We start from the raw sequence: 18720 nt of genomic DNA on the forward strand, positions 1-18720 counted from the left end.
TTTATATCACTGTGATTATTTCTTCTTGTAGGTAGCATCAAGGAGTGCAAATTGATAAGGGCATTGTTAAATTGCGACGGTCTGGAATGAACTTAAACTCATTTCAAAGCAAAGTAACTGATTCTTGACCTTATTAACAAGCTTGTTAAGACGATGTTGGTACTTTATACACAATCATCGAAGTAATTATTGTTCCTTTCTTGACTTGGTTGTACCTACAGTAAGTTTTACAGTATCTCTCATTTGATTATTTGGTCATATGAATTACAGTAGTATGCAAATCTAGAAATGAAGTGGCATCTATAGCAAGTTCAACTTTCTATATGTGGAGAAGAATAAGAATACAAAAATAGTGCAGAAGCATCAGAAACGAGACCAGAATGGAGCTGATTTAAGAATAACACTCACAGAGTTATTCATAACAGCTTGAATAAGAATCCAGGAATATCTGAAAATCCTGTGCAACCAATAGCATAAGTATAAATACTAGGATACTTGGACTTGGTGGTACAGGATTTGGTTGAGTTCTTGTAACCTGGATGATGATGGAATTTATGTTTTGATTCCCAATGAGCATCTCTCTTATGTTCATCAAAGAAGGGTAAGCCAAAATCTTTTTTGTGACAATTTTCCCATTCATATTTGACAAGCATGTTTGGCACCCAAAAGTCCCAAGGTGATTTATTGGAGGCACCTGATACGTATGAAAATACCCATTGATTTGGATCAGAAATTTGTTTGATATTAGACTTAGAGTTGAACAAAGTATACGTTTTACCGTCAGCAATTAAACTTAAGGAAGTCAATTCTTTAATGGTTAACCCGGAATCAATAGAGAAGTCAATGGTGTAGTTGTAAGTGTTTGGTGTAACACTTTTAACTTCAGTGACTTTAAAGGTAGGTTTGGGTTTGTTCAATGCGTTGAAGAAGTTGGCAGGACATCCTCTATAAACTGAAAAATCCTTTGAGGTTGGCTCAGTTGGCTTTGGATGAGATGGGAAAGCAGCAGCAGACACAATCTCAGCACCAAGTGCTAAAACGCAAACGAAAAGAGAAGTTAACTTCATTTTTGATTTATCAGTGATGAATCGTTACTGGGCAAGAAAAGGGCTGATCTTTCCGATTTACAAGAGGGAAGAGTAGTCATTATATATTTTATTTGGGGTCCATGAATAGTTACGACGGTGACTAAGCAGAGAGATACGAGAGCAATTGTTTAACATTCCATTCCCCCAAATCCAGTCTATCAGAAAGGTTAAATGTGTAAAGAAATTGTTCTTACATGCACATACGTTCAATCCCTGAAGCTTAAGTCTGGTACAAGATAGCATACTGCCATAGAGTTATTATTGTTAGGAATCACGTTGAACGGCAATTCGTATAGTGAAGTGTGAAAATGTTGACCAAGAGTTGAAAGTGTTACTGTTGCATTATTCTACTTGAAATGCAAACATTCTTAAGCCACTATTAATTTCTCTTGATTCTGGTGAAACTAACAATTGCACATCATTAATAAGTTATATGAGGGAATGTGGTAAAGGAAAAAAATTTGACCTTTGTTCAAGAACTTTAAAATCAATATGAAGTTGTTCGTATTCATTCCTCAGTTGCATTTTTTTGCATGTATTCTAATGCCGTCATAAAATTGTGCTGTGTTTATTGTTCAATTCCCTCCTCAAAGCAGGTCATGAGAGATCAATCTGTAATACAATGGAATTTTATAAAAAATTTAGTTACTAATTCTTCAAGATTATTTAGACTTCGGTGAAATCTCAACTTGTTGATAGATAAGAGGATTGTTGTTACTAGGTTTTGGATCACGGTGATATTTGCACTGAAGATAGGAATCTTCCTATTGAAATTAAAGTAAGACTTTAAAATCCTCATCCAAAAATCCGTGGTACGAAGGAGAATCCCTTCACAAATATGTAAACCGGATTATCCCGTAACATATTCTAAAGCTTGCTTTGGTCCTATCCTTTGTATTGTTATTTTGATTACCATTGAGCGAATGCAATAAACTGCACATAGGCAGAATTTTAAGCTATTATTTTTTCAACCACCTCTGCATGTTAACTGCAAATAAAGGTTAGTGGGGATCTCTTGACATATTCCATTCTACAAAGATAATGTCTTCCTTTTTTGAAAAGCATCTTATTCAATTGACGCTAATTGCGGCAATGCATGGTCATGTAATAATGCCAGTTTAATCCGCGTATCATATGCTATCATTCAATAAACCCGGAACATATCTACGGTATAATTTAGATTTGATTGTCTGAATATGTGGATATTTGACTTTGACTATTGTTGCGCGACAAACTTCAACCTTCAATAGTTGACATCGAAGTTTACTTCTTTATGCTCCTTAATGTGGCGTAGAATTCCGATTGCCCGATTATAAATTAAAACCAGGGGAGGCGGTAGCTAAGAGCGAATGGATAAGTACACGTTAATCCATGTATTTTAAATAATCTAATCTCCATCTCAAATTATTATTTCAGCTAAGACTTCAGGTATACAACAACTGATGATATTGATTCGTTTTTCAATCTGTATGCTTGTTAATTATGTGCATTCTTGAAGCAATAATCTAAGAATCATTTTAGAAAGGAGCCTATCGGATAAATAGCTAAAACCGTTAATCATTTGCTTGTACCGGTAGATCATCTGACTGCTTAGTACCTACTGTCCTAATAGAGAGCAATTACTGACCTCAATACATTCACAGACATACTTGCTTAATTCTTACTTTATTATCCTTGCAATCCAGTTCCTTTAATTAATTTTTTTACATGGTTCGTAACTGGTGCAACTCAATCGCATACAATAACTGACGGGTATATAATGAGAAACGTGTGGGTTCCACATACCAAGTTCACGAATAGTATATGGTCCATCTTTCTCTTACTCCTAAAGATTTTTCAAAAACTAGGACAATGGGATTGAGAGATATATTCCACAATAGGGTCGTGTTCAATAAAGGGGTAGCAGCTTTTTGTCATTATTACAGTTCGTAACTTCAAAGTCCATGGCTTGAAAGACGACTTTATATATCGCAGTCTTCAAAAACTAACCATGAGATTTGAATTGCTTTGAATAACTTCAAGTTCTATTGAATATACATTTGTCCGAGATATCGGTACCCTATGAATATGTAGAATAAAGATAATATATAACTTTGGAAAATATAAATAAGAAATTTTTAGTGACTTGACTTTTGGTTGGTTGTCGTTTAATTGTTAATCACAATAACTTAATCCTTGTTGGCCAAATCAATGAACTTACCACCCTTTTGAAATCTTGGATGTCTTGGATCGTTGATGTATTCATCAGTATCTTGCAAAGCGTTACCACCCTTCCAAACCAAGAAATAGGAAACAGCGGCTAGAATAAATATGGTTAGTATACATTGTGTTCACATATCGGATTTCATTGAGGTCTGATACCTGCGCAAGAAGATAGAATCATGTAGCTTCAACAAACAAAACCTCCGCTTCAACGCAATCCAATTAAATATAGCTGTAGTCAACTAAGAATGGAAAATATATGACGAGCGTAATGACTGGTAATTGAGTTCTGATCTCACTAGCTGTCATGTTTCTTTCTTTGTCCTCAATGGTCCTTTTAAATGATCCGGGAAACCACATCTTGTTTTACATACCACCAGCAGCAAAAGGCCAGTATACCTTTAACACAGGAGTAGGGAACTTAGGTAAAGCCATTATGTGTACTTGTATTTAATTTCAAGAACTAGGGTCCTCAGGAGGAAATACAATACTTTCAATCTGTACTACCTCTTTTGGGTTCGACCTAGCACCAGTTGTGGTTCTCGAAAAATTTTTAGAATGTCGCACGAATCTCTTTGGACCAATGGGCGTCGCGAACCTCAAGAAATACGACATCCATGGTGTGCGACATTAATATTACATGTACTGTTCTGCGCTACCGGTATATCCAAAAGACTTATTATGCACTGCATACCTTAACCAATAAAGTATATATTAATGGGCCAAGTCTTATTCTTAATATATATATCACCAAGAAATTCATCGTCATTTAAGTCTGGCCGGCTAACGGACCATTTTCCCGCAAAGTTCTCATTTAAATGACATTCCCAAGCTACTATGGTTTCTTCATTTCTTACTGTAGCACCTATAATGGCTTGAGGATATTGTTGTATTGAATTGGTGAAGAAATATTTCAATTCCTCAATTAAACAAGGCAAAACTGAAGAATCATAGGTAATATCTGCTCCAACCAATACATCTGTATTTCTGTATGTTGCAGTAGAATTTTCGATATTATCACCCCATAATAATTGCTGCAAATGTAAATTTTTGTCATGGGGATCAAATCCATTAAGAGTTAGCGTTGACTTGAAATTCTCCACAAGCTCAACAGAACCATCTGTTATATAAATATCTTTAAGAAATGGAGACTTTTTATGGCGTTGAAGTAACAGAAGACTAACTAAGCCTGTTCCACTTCCCAATTCAACCACAGTGACAGACGAATCAGAGTAAGTATTCCATACAGAATCTGACTTAAGTATTAAAGATAAGCAAATGGCCGCTTCCCATGTACGGAACCCCGTAGTATTGGCTCCACTGATAATTCTTGGATTCTCTCGCATCCTGATCATCTCATTAGATACTATTGGATAAGTGAGATAATCATATTCTGTTGGGTCTAATTCCTTTGCCGCTATAACACTAGCCATTATATCATAAAGCGAATCATCGATGTCACCTCCAGCATGTAATTCTACCTGTTCAAGGTATTTTTTCAAAAACATACGCAAATAGTATCCATTATGATTTGCAATTGTTTCGAGATGAGGTACTAGTTGGAGTTGCTCTTCGTAAGAGGTGGGAAAGGAATATTCAGTGAAAAGTTCCCGGATTGGTGCTCTTTGAGACAAATACCGTGATAATCTTTCAATACTAAGTTGTTTCATGGCTTTATGTATGAACTCCTTGTCTGTAAGTGTTTGAATTGTCAATCTATCAATGTCTGTCGAAAAATATTCTGTCCTTCTCAACTCACTGGCAAGTCCACTTGGTACAACCCCATACATGTACCTAATGCTAATAGTTCAAGTGCAAATCGTACATATATGATGTATATATTCCAATCAAGTCTTCTCCGGTTGTATACCCATCGTATTGATCCATGTTCATATAAGACCACAGATCCTAAGAATAGAGCACCTCTCTTCCAAGCAGGAGTTGCAGTATTCTGAGGTAACTCAACAAGGCCACGGTACATAAGATAAATAAACAATCCCCAGTTCCATATCTGGGAGAAGATACACCTATTTACAATCTTCATTTCTTTCTATATTATGATGGCATATAGAACTCCAGTGATTAATGATTGTTGTTATGGCCATTTATAAATGTCAATTCTCCGTGCTACCAATATTCATACGATATGCATAAGGGATTTAGTATACATGTATATAAATATATCTATGGAGAGATGTTGCCTAAAACCCTAACTCTCTTGACTCCTCCATCAGGGATAATGATTAATTGCACATGAGTTATCTTATCAGAGTTGGTAACCTCATAAGTATGTTCTTTATCAGGACCGGTTTTGGACTGGGGAACCAATTCCACCCATTTAGAGTCATCATGTGCTGGAGTCTTTTCAGAACTGAAAATACCCTTGACAACCACCAGTTGAGGGAAGTTACCACGGAAATGAGCAGTATCTATGATTATCTTCTTCGCGATAGTTGGAGCACCTAATTTTATTATAGCCCAATCAGTGTGTCCCGGTTCTCTTGATCTCTTGGTTTCCCAGCCATCTCCCATGTCAACACCACGACCTGGCAAAATTAAGTTGTCAGCAGAACCAAAATGTTGGTCACTAACAGCAACTGCTACACCACCTTGGTTAGCACTAGCAGTATCGACTAAAGTGCTTAAATCCAGAGGTAAAATGGGGATCACTTGACCATACAATCTGAATCGAGCAATACCACCATCAGGGTACATCTGTAAACGAACATGGGTAAAGTTATCTGTAGTAAGGCCATCTTTTCTGATGAAGAAATGTCTCTGAGAAGGTCCACATTCTACTTTATCAATGATAGTAGTCCATTCAGTAGTGTCTATTTCAGAATCATCCTTCAAAAGAGCTGCTTCAACAGAAATATCAGGAGCATGATTACCATTAAAGAAAGCAGTATCAATTTCAGCAGCTATCAATTTAGCAGAACTAACACCCAATCTGAAAATAACATAATCTGCTGGTTCGGTGTTATGTCTCCTAGTTTCCCATCCATCATACCAAGCACCTGCATGAGTGAAACGATTAGCCTCTCTTATAGGGTCCTTTGGTTTGATCAAGTTTTCAGCCGCAGCAAACCATTCATCAGAAAACTTGAGTACTTTACCTCCAAGCTTTTCTCCAATGACATCAGTATATGAAAGGACAATTTCTTTTTTAAATTCTTCGAGGGAAACAGATTTAGTAGCCATGATGAAACGATCTGAATAGTAATAATAGTAATAAGGTGAAGGTTATTCAATATAAAAAAGAAATCGTTGTCTATTGGCTCTTATATATATAAATACGGTATTTTCAATTCATATGTGATACTTTAAAAATCCTGATGATACAGGGTTGGAGATCACTCTGTGAAGAGTCCAGTGGCTTTCTTATCTGACGGTATATAAAGGTTTGCAGAGTTTCGGTGAGACCCGAAAGGCGGGTAACGTGCAACTGTGGAATATGATTGGATCGATAGAGATTCTCATTGGAAATCGGCATTCAAGTGATACTTCCAACAAATCTGGAGTTAAGGGCACGTAAATGGAAAAGTGTGGAATAGATACCCAAAAGATGACATTAGAGTAGGTAATTACGGGCTAAAAGTGCGTCGAAATGAATGGTACATTTCAAAGAATGATACAGAATTAGAGTTAATATTACAGAAGAAATAATATCAAGTTTCTGATATTAATCCCCTACACAAAAACAATGTGCCTTGATTACATTTATATGATAATTTCTACCTAAATATCGTTTCGATATTGGCACATTTGCCAAGGTTAAACTTTCTTTTCTATGTACGTGGTTACTTTTTTGCAACCATCCACAATTAAACATTATGTAATACCTAATTTGGTGGTGTAGTAGCGAACGCTGAATCAATAGCACCTTCATTTTTCATTCAGTATTTTTATTAGCAGAACTAGAGCCCCCTCCCTACTATTTTACTTACAAACTAGAGAAAGCCCATTATCACCACTGACATGCTGCATGTGTGATAACCTTTCTGTACGTTATCTATTTTATTTTTTGGGCAAACTTAACTTCCAAGAACGGGCTGCAGATGAAATTCGGGCCAATATAGAAAGCACAACTCATAATGACACCAAATAATAAACCCCTTCAAAGCTGTCGGCGTCTTAAGTTATAGAAATATCTTCAATTTTTAAAGAGTATTGCGACCAACGCACAACCTGACAGAAGACTACCTAAAACACAAATTTGTACACCCACAGGTGGCACCTTCACAGACGCAAGAACGAATGCCTTGAACAAAAAGAGATAGCAAACTCCAGAGCCATTAAATGACATCCAATATGATAGCCCTGGATATGGCTCCATACAGAGAGCGCCCTGGGCCTCAAGTCTATTGTAGACAATAAACAAAATAGAATAAAGATCACTTGCAACCAGAATAACACACTGTTAAAAAATGCCTCCTATGACGGTGCCAAGAACGATTTAAGGTATTGCCAGCATTTGTAGAGATTCCAACTCATAGAGATACCGTATAACGAATTCTCAAGTAAACATGATAACTATTGGTTTGACTTTATGTAGAAAGCTACTTGGGGCTCACAGCCTATTGCAGCCAATGCACAAACTGACAGAATGCAAGGTGCAATCACAAAAGCATTGCATGCCCATTAGATACTCCATTGGCTATATTCTAATGCTGATACCATTAAATAGAGCACCCCAACATAATATGGTCAAGGTTGTTACTATAAGTTTCTTTCCTTTGCTTCTGGCAGTGTTGCCTCTTTTATAGATTGCTTCAGTGGATATTCCGCTATTTGTACCAATTTACAAAATGACAGAAATTGAAATCTCTTACCAGTTAAGCTATCAAGGGGAGAAAGTTTTCGCTTATGAAATGGTATATATCAATATCATTTACATTTTCTGTATTAACAGAACAAAAATGTCGAAGAACTCGCAGATATTTCATTCAAGGAAGTATAGGTAGTTTATACTTCCTGATTAAATCAACAATACTGAAGAATATTATTTTAAGAGCACTAGATCATTTAGGCTGATGGCAGATCTCAAGTGGAGATTCTTGTTGTACATAAAGTCGCATATAATAATAGGCGAAGTATAGTCACCTACTCAATACTGGTAGAGAGAAACCTAACTTAAAGTGTTCAATAGTTATATCAACCTTTCGTATTAATTCTATCGTATTTCATTTAGTGGTTATTATTTTACTTCTTCCTAAAAGTAGTTGATAATTTAAACAAAATACACCCTCAGCCGTCAATCATAGAGCTAACTACCAATAACGCTAACCTTTTAAACCTCGTGAACTATTGATATTGTACACACAACCTTGGGTATGAAAATTTACTACTAACAATTATTTAAAAGATATGCCCGTCAACAGAAACTGTTAAAACGATGTACCACAAGATGAACTACGTAGTATCTACCTCTTCTCTTAACTAGTGTTTAAGACAACCTGCATCTATTGTGAACTTTTGCGACACCATATACTGGATTAAGTGTGTATGTTATTTCTCAAACAGGCCATAATCATAATACTGTAGCTTATATAGTAATAGTAAAACGGGCAAATTGTTGAGGCGACCCAATAGATTTTAAGCCCAATGGTTTTCATTCCACAGAGACACAACCGAATCTTGACTATGTTATATCGTGGGTGGTTGTGGCTTGGACGGGACTCGTCTATTACGACAACAAAATATGCCCACAACGTTTTATTATTAGTATATATTTGAGGAGTTTTATTTTTATTTACCGTAATGTAACGTGGGCCAATATTTGTAACTAGTATCGTCAACCATTATACTATTCATCGCAAGTAGACCTTTCAAGTAAAAGTGCACATGCCGTTTTTGTCCCACTATGTTTTTGTGTCATTGTTTGCATTTTTTGATCTTAGCTTCCCAAATTCAAACATTGAAATGCTCTGCACTGTCGTTCTTTCTCCAGACTAGAAGTCATCTACTCACCGTTATTTCGATTCTAGTGACTGACATTTGTCGGAAATTTGTGGAAGGAAAAAGGAAGGTCTTGTGGCCCAACATCGTTCGTTCATCAACAAGCAGAAATATTTATATAACACTATAAACAAATAACAACAGTGGAGACTGCCACTCATTATATTATCATTATTGCTTAAATTTATTCCTTAGTCGTTCATTTCATCTTGCAAGGATATCCTTCTTCTTTTTCTTCTCCTAATAATGTCTTATTACACGACAGATGGATGTCAAATCATAAGTAACCCCCCTACAGAATCCACAGTAATGAACAATACGATCAACGACAGTATATTGACTCCAAATAATTGTCGCAACATGACTTCGACTTCTGCCAAACACAATCTGGCTTCCCCAACCAGAAAACCAACCCATAATATGTCATTAATTATTGATAGCACGGATCCGGGTACGTTAAAATCAATAGAACGACAAAAAGCTGATCTTGTATTGTCCAACACAAGTCTACGCCATGAATTTGAAGAATTAGAGACCAGTTTTAAACATCAAGAAGATATGATTTCCAGTCAAGATTATAAAATAAAGGATTACGAAGCCACGCTTAAGCAAATGAATTCTAATTTATCACACAATAAGGTATTGTTTGAGAAGGAATTAGATTATTATCAAAATCTTATATCGAATTTACAGCTGAAAGTTAACCATTTATCAAATGAGTTATTAACTAAAGGTGAAGAAAACTTTGAATTACGAGATAATTATGAACGAATGATGAAAGATTTTAAGATTCTTCAAGCCAATTATGAACTTGAACAAAACTCAAAGTCCGTTTTACTTGAGCAAGTTGAAAATTTATCCCTGAAAGTTAACCAATGGAATCTTCATTCTCACGGCTGCGAAACCAATAGGTATTCGTTGCAGAATCAACAATCATCAAATACATCTGAAAATCAAATCATTGAAGAAGAACAAGAGTCATCTCATTCAGTTATACGACTCTCTATGATTCACACTCTGACAGATGATGAAGAGGGTGATTTTCAAGGAGAAGAAGATGTTGAAATACAGAATGTGGATTTTGAGGACGATGAAGAAGAGGATGAGATTGATGATGATGATGATGATCTGTCTAACTTGTTGTCTTATCTCGATCAAGAATTGAAACTTAATTCTTCACGAGTACCAATTCGGAATACATCTCATCAATCAATTGAAGTTTCTGAAAACTTTAAGTTCCCATTAAGCTCCAGTCATAATTATAATGCCAATAGATGCTCGTTTGCTTTCACACTGACTCCTTTCCGGAACTCGTTGATTCAAGGTCTGCAACAACAAGAAAATATTAATAATAACGTTACCAATAAGCGGAATTCTGTTCCTGCTTTCTGTGCCAACAATAGATTAAGTATGGAAACTGTTCCTGATACTGATGATGATGATACAGATGGGTCAAGTTCTTCATCAAAATTTATTCTATCACCATTTAAGCTACACTCTCAGATGTTTGAGCTGACGGCAGGAGGCGCAGGCGCATCTGGAATAGCAGTTTCTGGAAGTGATAATCATGGAAATTCAGATTTCAAAAAATTGTCTACCAACAAAGCTACAGCATCAACGGGTACCACCACAAGAAGGTTTAGTCGTTCCTTTCCTAGACATGCACGGTATAATTCGCATGATATAATTCCAATTAAAGTTGAGTTTGAACAAGAATCCATACAAGAATCTCCTGACCATCGTATCATGTCTTATCCCGAACAAGGGTCGTCATTTGCCAAAATCAATGAAGAAGATCAATTCCATATGGAAACTTTTATTAAATTGAATCAAGCAGCAGATAGAAGTCTGATCAATGTATCATCTGGTTTGAAACTGACGTCTAATAGAAACTCACTTAGCAGTCGTGCTAGCAGTGTTTATATGGATCAGGATATGACAAAACAAGAAATCATGAAATTGAAATTTGAATTACAAAGTCTTAAATTACATAATGAAAAGCTTTTAAGTTATATTGGATTCGAATTACAGAAACAGAAGAAGAATATTAGGAAATTGAAAAGTCAAAATGGATTACGAGTGAATCAAAATAATCATTCTAAATCAAGATCACTGTCAGGAGGGATCTCTTCACCTTCACGGAGTAGTAAACCAACTACCATGTCAAATTCCGATTCCCGAAAAAGATATGAATATTCTGATGCCAAATTAATTGAACAAAGTAAAGAAGAATTGATATATAAGAAGCGAGTTCTTCGATCAATATCTATAAATCCCATTATGTCAATCATAAATCCTGCTAAAGGTGAAGATCATTATGGATTTCTAACCCATCGAGATACATTTGGGAAGCGGATATTTCTGAATGGATTGCATGTATACTTACAAGCTGATGAAGGAAGTGAACAACCAACTACAAACGAAGGTGGTTCAAAGTCTGCAGTTCGGAAATATAAGTCACAAACATTCAACAGAGTGATTAACAGTGATTATAGTGGGATTGAGATCTCAAGTGATAGTGAAGAAGTTGGAGATGAATTTACAACTTCGGATGAAAGTGAAGAAGAAGAAACAATTACATTATTGAAGCAAGTCAAATGGCTTATATTTGGAGAACATTATCATAAACGGCATCGCAAGAAGGTTGAACCCAAATTAGTGGATGATCAATTGACTTATAAGTTTTTAAGCATAGCCATTGGGATTATCATCATTGGGGTTAGGTTTCTGCACCCCGAGATAAATAAAGAGGTATAGAGCTTACTATTATATTTAAAAATAGAGGAACAATAGAATTTCCTGTAGATGGGATGAATGCATACCCAAGGTGGAGAAAACTAAAAAATATGACCCGTACATGAGTGGTTCCAATCAGCAAGCGCACCATCATCGGATAAATGCATTAAGACATGCATGCTCTTATCGGGGAGTCTGCAGCAGTACGACTCTTTTATTGTTTGTATATACCGTTTATCAAACTTAGAGAAATTAATAGTAGAAACACTAAAAATAGTAAGGCTGTATGGCTACTATTATAAAGTATATTATTAATCATGAACGCTCCAAGGTTTAAACGACACTTATTTAAATCAGTTCATCTTGTGCATTTTGTGTTGCATAAATTATGCATAGACACCTCTTTATCCGCTAATCAAACAATCGAATCAGACGGTTTCCGTGCGTGCGTGCACCGAGGTTGCAAAAAGTGGTTCGAGTTGTAGGGAAGGCATTGGTGTTTTAACAAGTAGGGTTTAAAACTATATATATCGATATGTAGGCCTAATAGTGTAATATAAATAATCTCATAGAATTAATCCTAACAACAGACTAACAAGATGGCCCTCAGAGATTACATGTATGCAAAACATATAGACAGAGACATTGTTAACAAAATAAATACCACTGGAGAACAACCTCGTACTCCGATTGAGCATAAACCTAAAACATTTAGAGTGGTTCATAGATCCAAATCTCCAAAAGGTCGTAAATCCATCCAACAACAACAATTACAAGAAATCACATCCAAAAAAACTACTATATTATCATCTGTGCACCCATTGGCTGATTCAAACACTCATGAAGAACCACATTGTACTCCATCTACATGTCGTAACTGTCCCTCTTGTGACCACAAAAAGAGTCACGTGACACGGAAGGATGAAGAACTAGAATCAAATTTGGCTACGATTCCAATCATATATCAAGAAGAAGTTGCAGGTACAACTTCGATTCAAAATCACTTTAAAGAAATGAAATTAGATGAAATAGATTTCACTCATATATATTAGCATCATCATCATCATCGGCGTCGTCGTTAGCGGTTAATTGGTTTATTATGGTTATTACTTTTATCTTCTTCTACTTCTTCTTTTCTTCTTCTCTATTAATTTCGGGTTAAAAAAAAAATAATCGGCTGAATGAATGTTATCTTCTTTACTCACGTGTAATTCGATATTGAACTAAGCTTAACAAGTAGTAGAGAAATTCAAGTTCTTTCAATTGAAATGGACTGCCATGAGACCGGTGAATGGAAAGCACATTGCCCAAAATAACCTCTAATTCCATGGCCCTATTGTTTATAACGTCAACAAGCATCAGTGGTTGATAATTGGTGGGGGCATCACTCTCTTTGGTATATTTATCCATATTTCTAATTTGTTCATCGGAAATACGTTCTTCCATTCCCAATTTTTCAAGATCATAATTGGCAACTTGTTGGATTTGCTTCATAATTGGTATCACAGTATGTTCCACAACACTATTTTCATCATTAGTACGATACAATTGACCAACGTTGGCTTGGGTTAATGCACAGATAGTATTAAATGATCCATTATAAAGTAATTTCTTCCATCTGGTAAATCGAGGATTGGTATCTTTACCAACTTGATTAATATCATTCAGATACATGGAAATCCATTTCTGTAAGCCATTTTCATCATCATCTTTATCGAAATATCCAAATAAAACTTCATCTGGACCATATTGAACAATTTTACCCTTATAGTTCACGGACAGAATATAACTGACACCTGAAATTAACCGAACACGGTCCTCCAAGGAGTTCCAATAATGGTCTATATCAATACCATTTTGAATTAACACCACATGAGTCTTTCTACCGGGATGAGTCAAAGCATCTATGTTCTGAGATACTTGATCCCAAACATTGTCCTTAGGATAAGGAACACATTTAGTACAAATGACAATGTAATCAAAGGGGCCGTGTTGGGAAGCTGACTCAAGGGTCTTTTCCACGTGCGTAGGTTTGAATCCATGGATCATTTTGGATTCATCATTATCTCCAGCATCTAACGAACGTCCGCCATAATCGACTGAAGAAATAGAGTATCCTTTGGTGGTTACAATATCATAATCAGATCTAATGACAGCAGTCAATTCAATTGTAGGATCATTACGAACTAGAGTGTAAGCGGCTATTACACCAACACCACCAAGACCAATACTCAAGACTTTAGTCATTCTGTTGCTGAATTTTATCAGAAGTGGTTGACTTTTTTGGGGTAACTTCTCCATTTATGACTTGGTGAACCCTATAGCGGCTTCCACAATATACAGGAATGGGTGCCGGTACAGGGCCGTTGTGCTCAATGAGGAAGTAAGCGATATATATGCTTGAGAAACACAGTTAAGTGATTATGTTAACTGGTGATAATCTGACTGATTATGAATTGACTGGTCACAAGTTTCAGTAATCTGACAGGTCATATTGATCAGATTATGGTCGTCGGTGAGATACTTTTAGTTAAAAATTACCTTTTCTGAATGGAATAGACGTGTAATACATGTGACACGTAAAATTGGGGCCTAATCTCCGTATCAGTACGGCACATTCCATTGGAAGCGTAGAGCAGTATAAATGATGATAATTAAGTGAAATAAATACATTACCAGTCATATGATGAAGAGAAGATGAACGAGTAACAAGAATGGTTGCGAATAGAAACTGGCACCCTTAAACCAAATCTCAAAAACGTTACCCGGACATCGGAGAACAACAAGTATACAAATCCGTTACCACCCCTAAATACACCTACAATCAACCAGATATACAACCAGACACAACTATTCACAGTATACCCAGACACAATTAGTCAGACGAATTTGATACGGTCGATCACATTCATATATTCTTGTCATGGCACTAACTGACCTTCCTAATGAGATCATAGCCAATATACTTGAGTGTGATCTATCCTTAATAGACTTGATAGTATTCTCACATGTATTCCGACAATATGAACTGGTAGCATTTAGTGCGTTCTATAGAGAGGTAACCATTGATCCCTTCAAGTCTGAATCCCAGGGCATCAACCCCTTAAGCGTATTCCATATCAATGATGGTGATGATGCATTACCTGAAACATATAAAACATTCATCAAGCACCATGGAGAACATATACTTCGTAGAATGACAACCTGGCAATATCTACAGTTCTATAGACAATATGGTCCCATAGTCAAGAGATTAAGATTCGTGCAAATCTCCGATATGATCCTAATGCATCAACAACAACCATTTCTCTTGAATAACATAGTACTCGAGATTCCTTATAAATCAATGGGTCAATTGAAACTTGTATTACCGGAATATTCCGATCTTTATCGCGTGGCCATCTCCCAAACTCCTATCCCAACGTATATGGACATTGCAATACTTGATGATGATATTAATGATGATTTTGGGGGTGGTAATGGTGAAATCTTCAATCCTCAAGATCCAGACGTCGTCCATAACGATGTTCAATATGAATATGAACCAGTAACTACTGCTACTTCCATTGTCTTGGACCAATTTGATCAGAGAACTCATAAGGTAAAGCTTCCCACTAACGTTTCCAGTTTGGAAGTGGCTGCTAGTCGTGAAGATTCATCTGTATCATTTGCTGATAAAGTTTCAGTTTCAAGTTGCAGTAATTTGACCAAATTGATAGTAAAAGTTAACCAATTAACTTGGGACTTTGGATCTACCCCTCATCTAACATATTTTGAATTCTTTGGTAAAGATTTACAATTGATCAATACTAAATCAAAATCTTTATTATGGGAAGCAGAACTGATTCAAGAATTAAACATCACCATTAAAAATACTTCAAATTTAAATTTGGGTCATTTCCCTAAATTATGCCAACTATATCTTGAACTTGATCGTGGTGTTACTTTTGAAAAACCTTTGGGATCTTTAAGTCATTGTAAATGGTTAAGAATTATCCAACTTCAATTAATGTGTGGATACTTACCATTTCTGCCAGAATTACCAAGCCATATCAAAGTATTATTTGTATGGTGTCTTAAGAATATCAAATTCGATATAAGCAAATGCACAGAATTGGTATATGCTTATATTAATTTACCCAAAACCATCATCAAAGAAATCATAGAGTCTTCTCCCATTCCTTTGTTAATGACTAGCGAAATGTCATTCGTCTAGATCAGAGCCATACTTATTACCTTTTGAAGGACGAATCCTGTAATCTCATTATACCATTATTATCATTGGTACACTTATTATAATTGGTTGCTGTGTTGAAGGAACGAATTGGAGGAGGTAATTGAGAGGTTGTTGGTGATCGAATAGCTCCACCACCTAACCCGATGAATTTTCCCTCTGTCATAGTTGGTGTGGTTGTCACAGGGCTTAATACAGGATTCAATGAACTAACCGTGGGGGTTGACAGAGCACTTGGAGTTGTTCCAGCGTCAAAAAATCTTAGAAATGATGGAGTAGTAGTAAGATTAGTGATACTGGGAGTTGATGATGGCGATTGAGACCCACCACCATTACCACCACCACTTACTAAACCTGAATTGTTTGACCCGGGTTCAGCTGTTGAAAACAGTTTATTCTTATTCAAGCCAATAATAGATCCTGTGGGAGATCCAGGTAAGATATAGTCTTCCAATTGACCAGAATTAACAACATTATTATTACTTTGACGATGTTGAAAATCGGGTAACCTTCTAGCGATTGATTCGGTATTCCCATTATCATTGGTATATCTTTCTTGTTTGTCATTATTATTGGGATATTGATGTTGTATGATGTTCATATCCACTTTCAGTTGTGTATAACCATGAGACCCTTTAACCCGTTTCACTTGAGGTAACGCTTCATAATATCTTTTATCATTCTCCTGGTTATTATTATTATTATTATTATTATTATTATTGGAATCTCTTTGAGCTCTTTCCAATATAATTCTTTCATTTAAAAACGAATTCTTAAACTCTTGAAAGAGTTTCATGGTTTGGGGATAGTCATATTGATAATCCAGGAAGAATCGATCAGCAAATACAAAGATAAACCGTTCCACTTCGCTAGCACTTACCACAGACAGACTTCCATCGTTCTTCTTATTATCATTAGACACAACCAGTCGATCTTTTTGACTAGTATTATTGTTAGTGAATCTGAACCCATTTTCATTGACGGTAGATCCGCTTTTTTCAAGAGAACTAGTGGTAGGAGCTGTTTCAGAAGAATCACCCAATAAAAACGCAATAGAACTCGTTGAAGTGTTATCAATTGTTGTACTAGAAGTTCTTGCTTCAAGCAGAGGTAGTGATTCAGCTGGGAGTTTATTAAGATGACTATCAGAATTTGAATCTGGAATTAAACTCCGAGAAAAAGCTTGCTGTCTATAATCTTGTAAAGCAAATTCATTGGTAGAAGATATGGAGGAATTATGCTCAGGGTGATGTCTTGGACGACCATTATTATTAATCTTCATATTATTGATAGTGGTACTATTATTGTGATGGCTTTGACGCTGGGCAAGTAATTGCTTGGGAGTGCCCAATCGTTGAAGAGAAGTCAATGACTTGCTGTGATGGAAGTTGGATGAAGATGAGTTGAAACTCAAGCCCAGCTGAGGTTTGAATTGGTTTCGTGTTACAGATTGTGTTGAAAGTGGTCTTTGGGGAAGAAGAAGGGAAGGATCACTGGATCTAGAAGGAAACTCTTGCACACTATCATGCAACAAACGAGTGAAATTACCTCTTTCAGACTCACTATAAGCTGAACTCTCTGGCAGTAGTGAGCTTGAAATTGCAATTTCAGGCTTCATTACTTCGGTTGCTTGAGGTTGAAGTAATTCAAAATTATTCTTCCGCTTTAATTGCTCAGCTATGGGTTCTCTATGAGGTGATCTGACCCTATCTCGAGATCTATCTCGTGATGAAGCTCGAGAAGATCGGAAAACATTATTATTATTATTATTATTATTATTATTATTCACATCGACATTAGAAGAAGAAGAAGACGATGAAGAAGAATTCATTCTTGATAACTTGGGAGCACTCATAGGTTTAACATCATCATGACCATCTTTAGACTTATTTCCTTGAGCATTATCATCCTCTTTATTATCATCTTCTTCTCCTTGTTCACCTGGTGTTAGCATAAGATCACTCATTCTTTTCTTATGTAATCCATGTCTTTGTTTAAATTGAGCTAACCAACCATGACTAAACCCTACCAATCGTTTAGGATCCTCCACTCCATACTGATGAGCAAATATCGACCAATACCCTCGAAGTATAGGCTCACTAATAGGTTCATTGCGATCTATACGTTGTTGAACCATCATATCCATTGCATGGTTGATCTTCTCATACTTAAACTTGGCCCTTCGTCTACTACGCCGTTGAGATGGGTACCCTGCTCGGTTGAACCGTTCTCTTAAGTCTTGTTCATGCTTTAACCATTCACTAAAGCTTGATGTCAGGATGGAAACCGTCTTCCGATACTTGTTCACTATATCCAGTTGAGGTCGTTTCAAAGTATGGAATTCATCGATTATTTGTAGCTTTTGTTCTAATGTAGCTCTAGGCACTTTATCTTTGGCAACATCGTTTTCTGCACCTGTTTGTTCGTTATCGGTCATCGTACCATAATAGTATTACCAGTATACTTCAGACTTTAAAGTGCGTCTTCGTATATACATTTATC

The 18720-nt window shown here is 36.1% G+C and overlaps 9 protein-coding genes across 9 annotated transcripts; 3 read left to right on the top strand and 6 right to left on the bottom strand.

Moving 5' to 3' along the window:
- Nucleotides 1-416: 416 nt before the first annotated feature.
- KQ657_002336 (uncharacterized protein) lies at nt 417-3080 on the bottom strand (the record flags this gene model as incomplete). Its single annotated transcript, XM_043193107.1, has 2 exons — nt 417-1033; nt 3074-3080. The coding sequence occupies 2 exons, from the start codon at nt 3078-3080 to the stop codon at nt 417-419; spliced, it is 624 nt and encodes a 207-aa protein (XP_043051495.1).
- Nucleotides 3081-3256: 176 nt separating this feature from the next.
- ATP18 (F1F0 ATP synthase subunit i) lies at nt 3257-3725 on the bottom strand (the record flags this gene model as incomplete). The annotated part of the gene is made up of 2 exons (XM_043193108.1): nt 3257-3387; nt 3665-3725. 2 exons carry the CDS (start codon nt 3723-3725, stop codon nt 3257-3259), a joined length of 192 nt encoding a protein of 63 aa, XP_043051496.1.
- Nucleotides 3726-3985: 260 nt separating this feature from the next.
- KQ657_002338 (protein-lysine N-methyltransferase) lies at nt 3986-4960 on the bottom strand (the record flags this gene model as incomplete). Its single annotated transcript, XM_043193109.1, has 1 exon — nt 3986-4960. The coding sequence occupies one exon, from the start codon at nt 4958-4960 to the stop codon at nt 3986-3988; it is 975 nt and encodes a 324-aa protein (XP_043051497.1).
- A 514-nt stretch (nt 4961-5474) lies between these two features.
- Nucleotides 5475-6491, bottom strand: DAL2 (allantoicase; the record flags this gene model as incomplete). The annotated part of the gene is made up of 1 exon (XM_043193110.1): nt 5475-6491. The coding sequence occupies one exon, from the start codon at nt 6489-6491 to the stop codon at nt 5475-5477; it is 1017 nt and encodes a 338-aa protein (XP_043051498.1).
- Nucleotides 6492-9668: 3177 nt separating this feature from the next.
- Nucleotides 9669-12005, top strand: KQ657_002340 (uncharacterized protein; the record flags this gene model as incomplete). Its single annotated transcript, XM_043193111.1, is given in 2 exon segments — nt 9669-9699; nt 9718-12005. The coding sequence occupies 2 exon segments, from the start codon at nt 9669-9671 to the stop codon at nt 12003-12005; spliced, it is 2319 nt and encodes a 772-aa protein (XP_043051499.1).
- Nucleotides 12006-12583: 578 nt separating this feature from the next.
- Nucleotides 12584-13036, top strand: KQ657_002341 (uncharacterized protein; the record flags this gene model as incomplete). The annotated part of the gene is made up of 1 exon (XM_043193112.1): nt 12584-13036. The coding sequence occupies one exon, from the start codon at nt 12584-12586 to the stop codon at nt 13034-13036; it is 453 nt and encodes a 150-aa protein (XP_043051500.1).
- Nucleotides 13037-13181: 145 nt separating this feature from the next.
- On the bottom strand, nt 13182-14231 carry KQ657_002342 (ketopantoate reductase family protein; the record flags this gene model as incomplete). The annotated part of the gene is made up of 1 exon (XM_043193113.1): nt 13182-14231. One exon carries the CDS (start codon nt 14229-14231, stop codon nt 13182-13184), a length of 1050 nt encoding a protein of 349 aa, XP_043051501.1.
- A 676-nt stretch (nt 14232-14907) lies between these two features.
- Nucleotides 14908-16200, top strand: KQ657_002343 (uncharacterized protein; the record flags this gene model as incomplete). Its single annotated transcript, XM_043193114.1, has 1 exon — nt 14908-16200. The coding sequence occupies one exon, from the start codon at nt 14908-14910 to the stop codon at nt 16198-16200; it is 1293 nt and encodes a 430-aa protein (XP_043051502.1).
- A 16-nt stretch (nt 16201-16216) lies between these two features.
- KQ657_002344 (uncharacterized protein) lies at nt 16217-18655 on the bottom strand (the record flags this gene model as incomplete). The annotated part of the gene is made up of 1 exon (XM_043193115.1): nt 16217-18655. The coding sequence occupies one exon, from the start codon at nt 18653-18655 to the stop codon at nt 16217-16219; it is 2439 nt and encodes an 812-aa protein (XP_043051503.1).
- Nucleotides 18656-18720: the final 65 nt, after the last annotated feature.

This window comes from Scheffersomyces spartinae (genome assembly GCF_019049425.1).
Source record: "Scheffersomyces spartinae strain ARV_011 chromosome Unknown scaffold_2, whole genome shotgun sequence".
Taxonomy (NCBI): domain Eukaryota; kingdom Fungi; phylum Ascomycota; class Pichiomycetes; order Serinales; family Debaryomycetaceae; genus Lizanozyma; species Lizanozyma spartinae.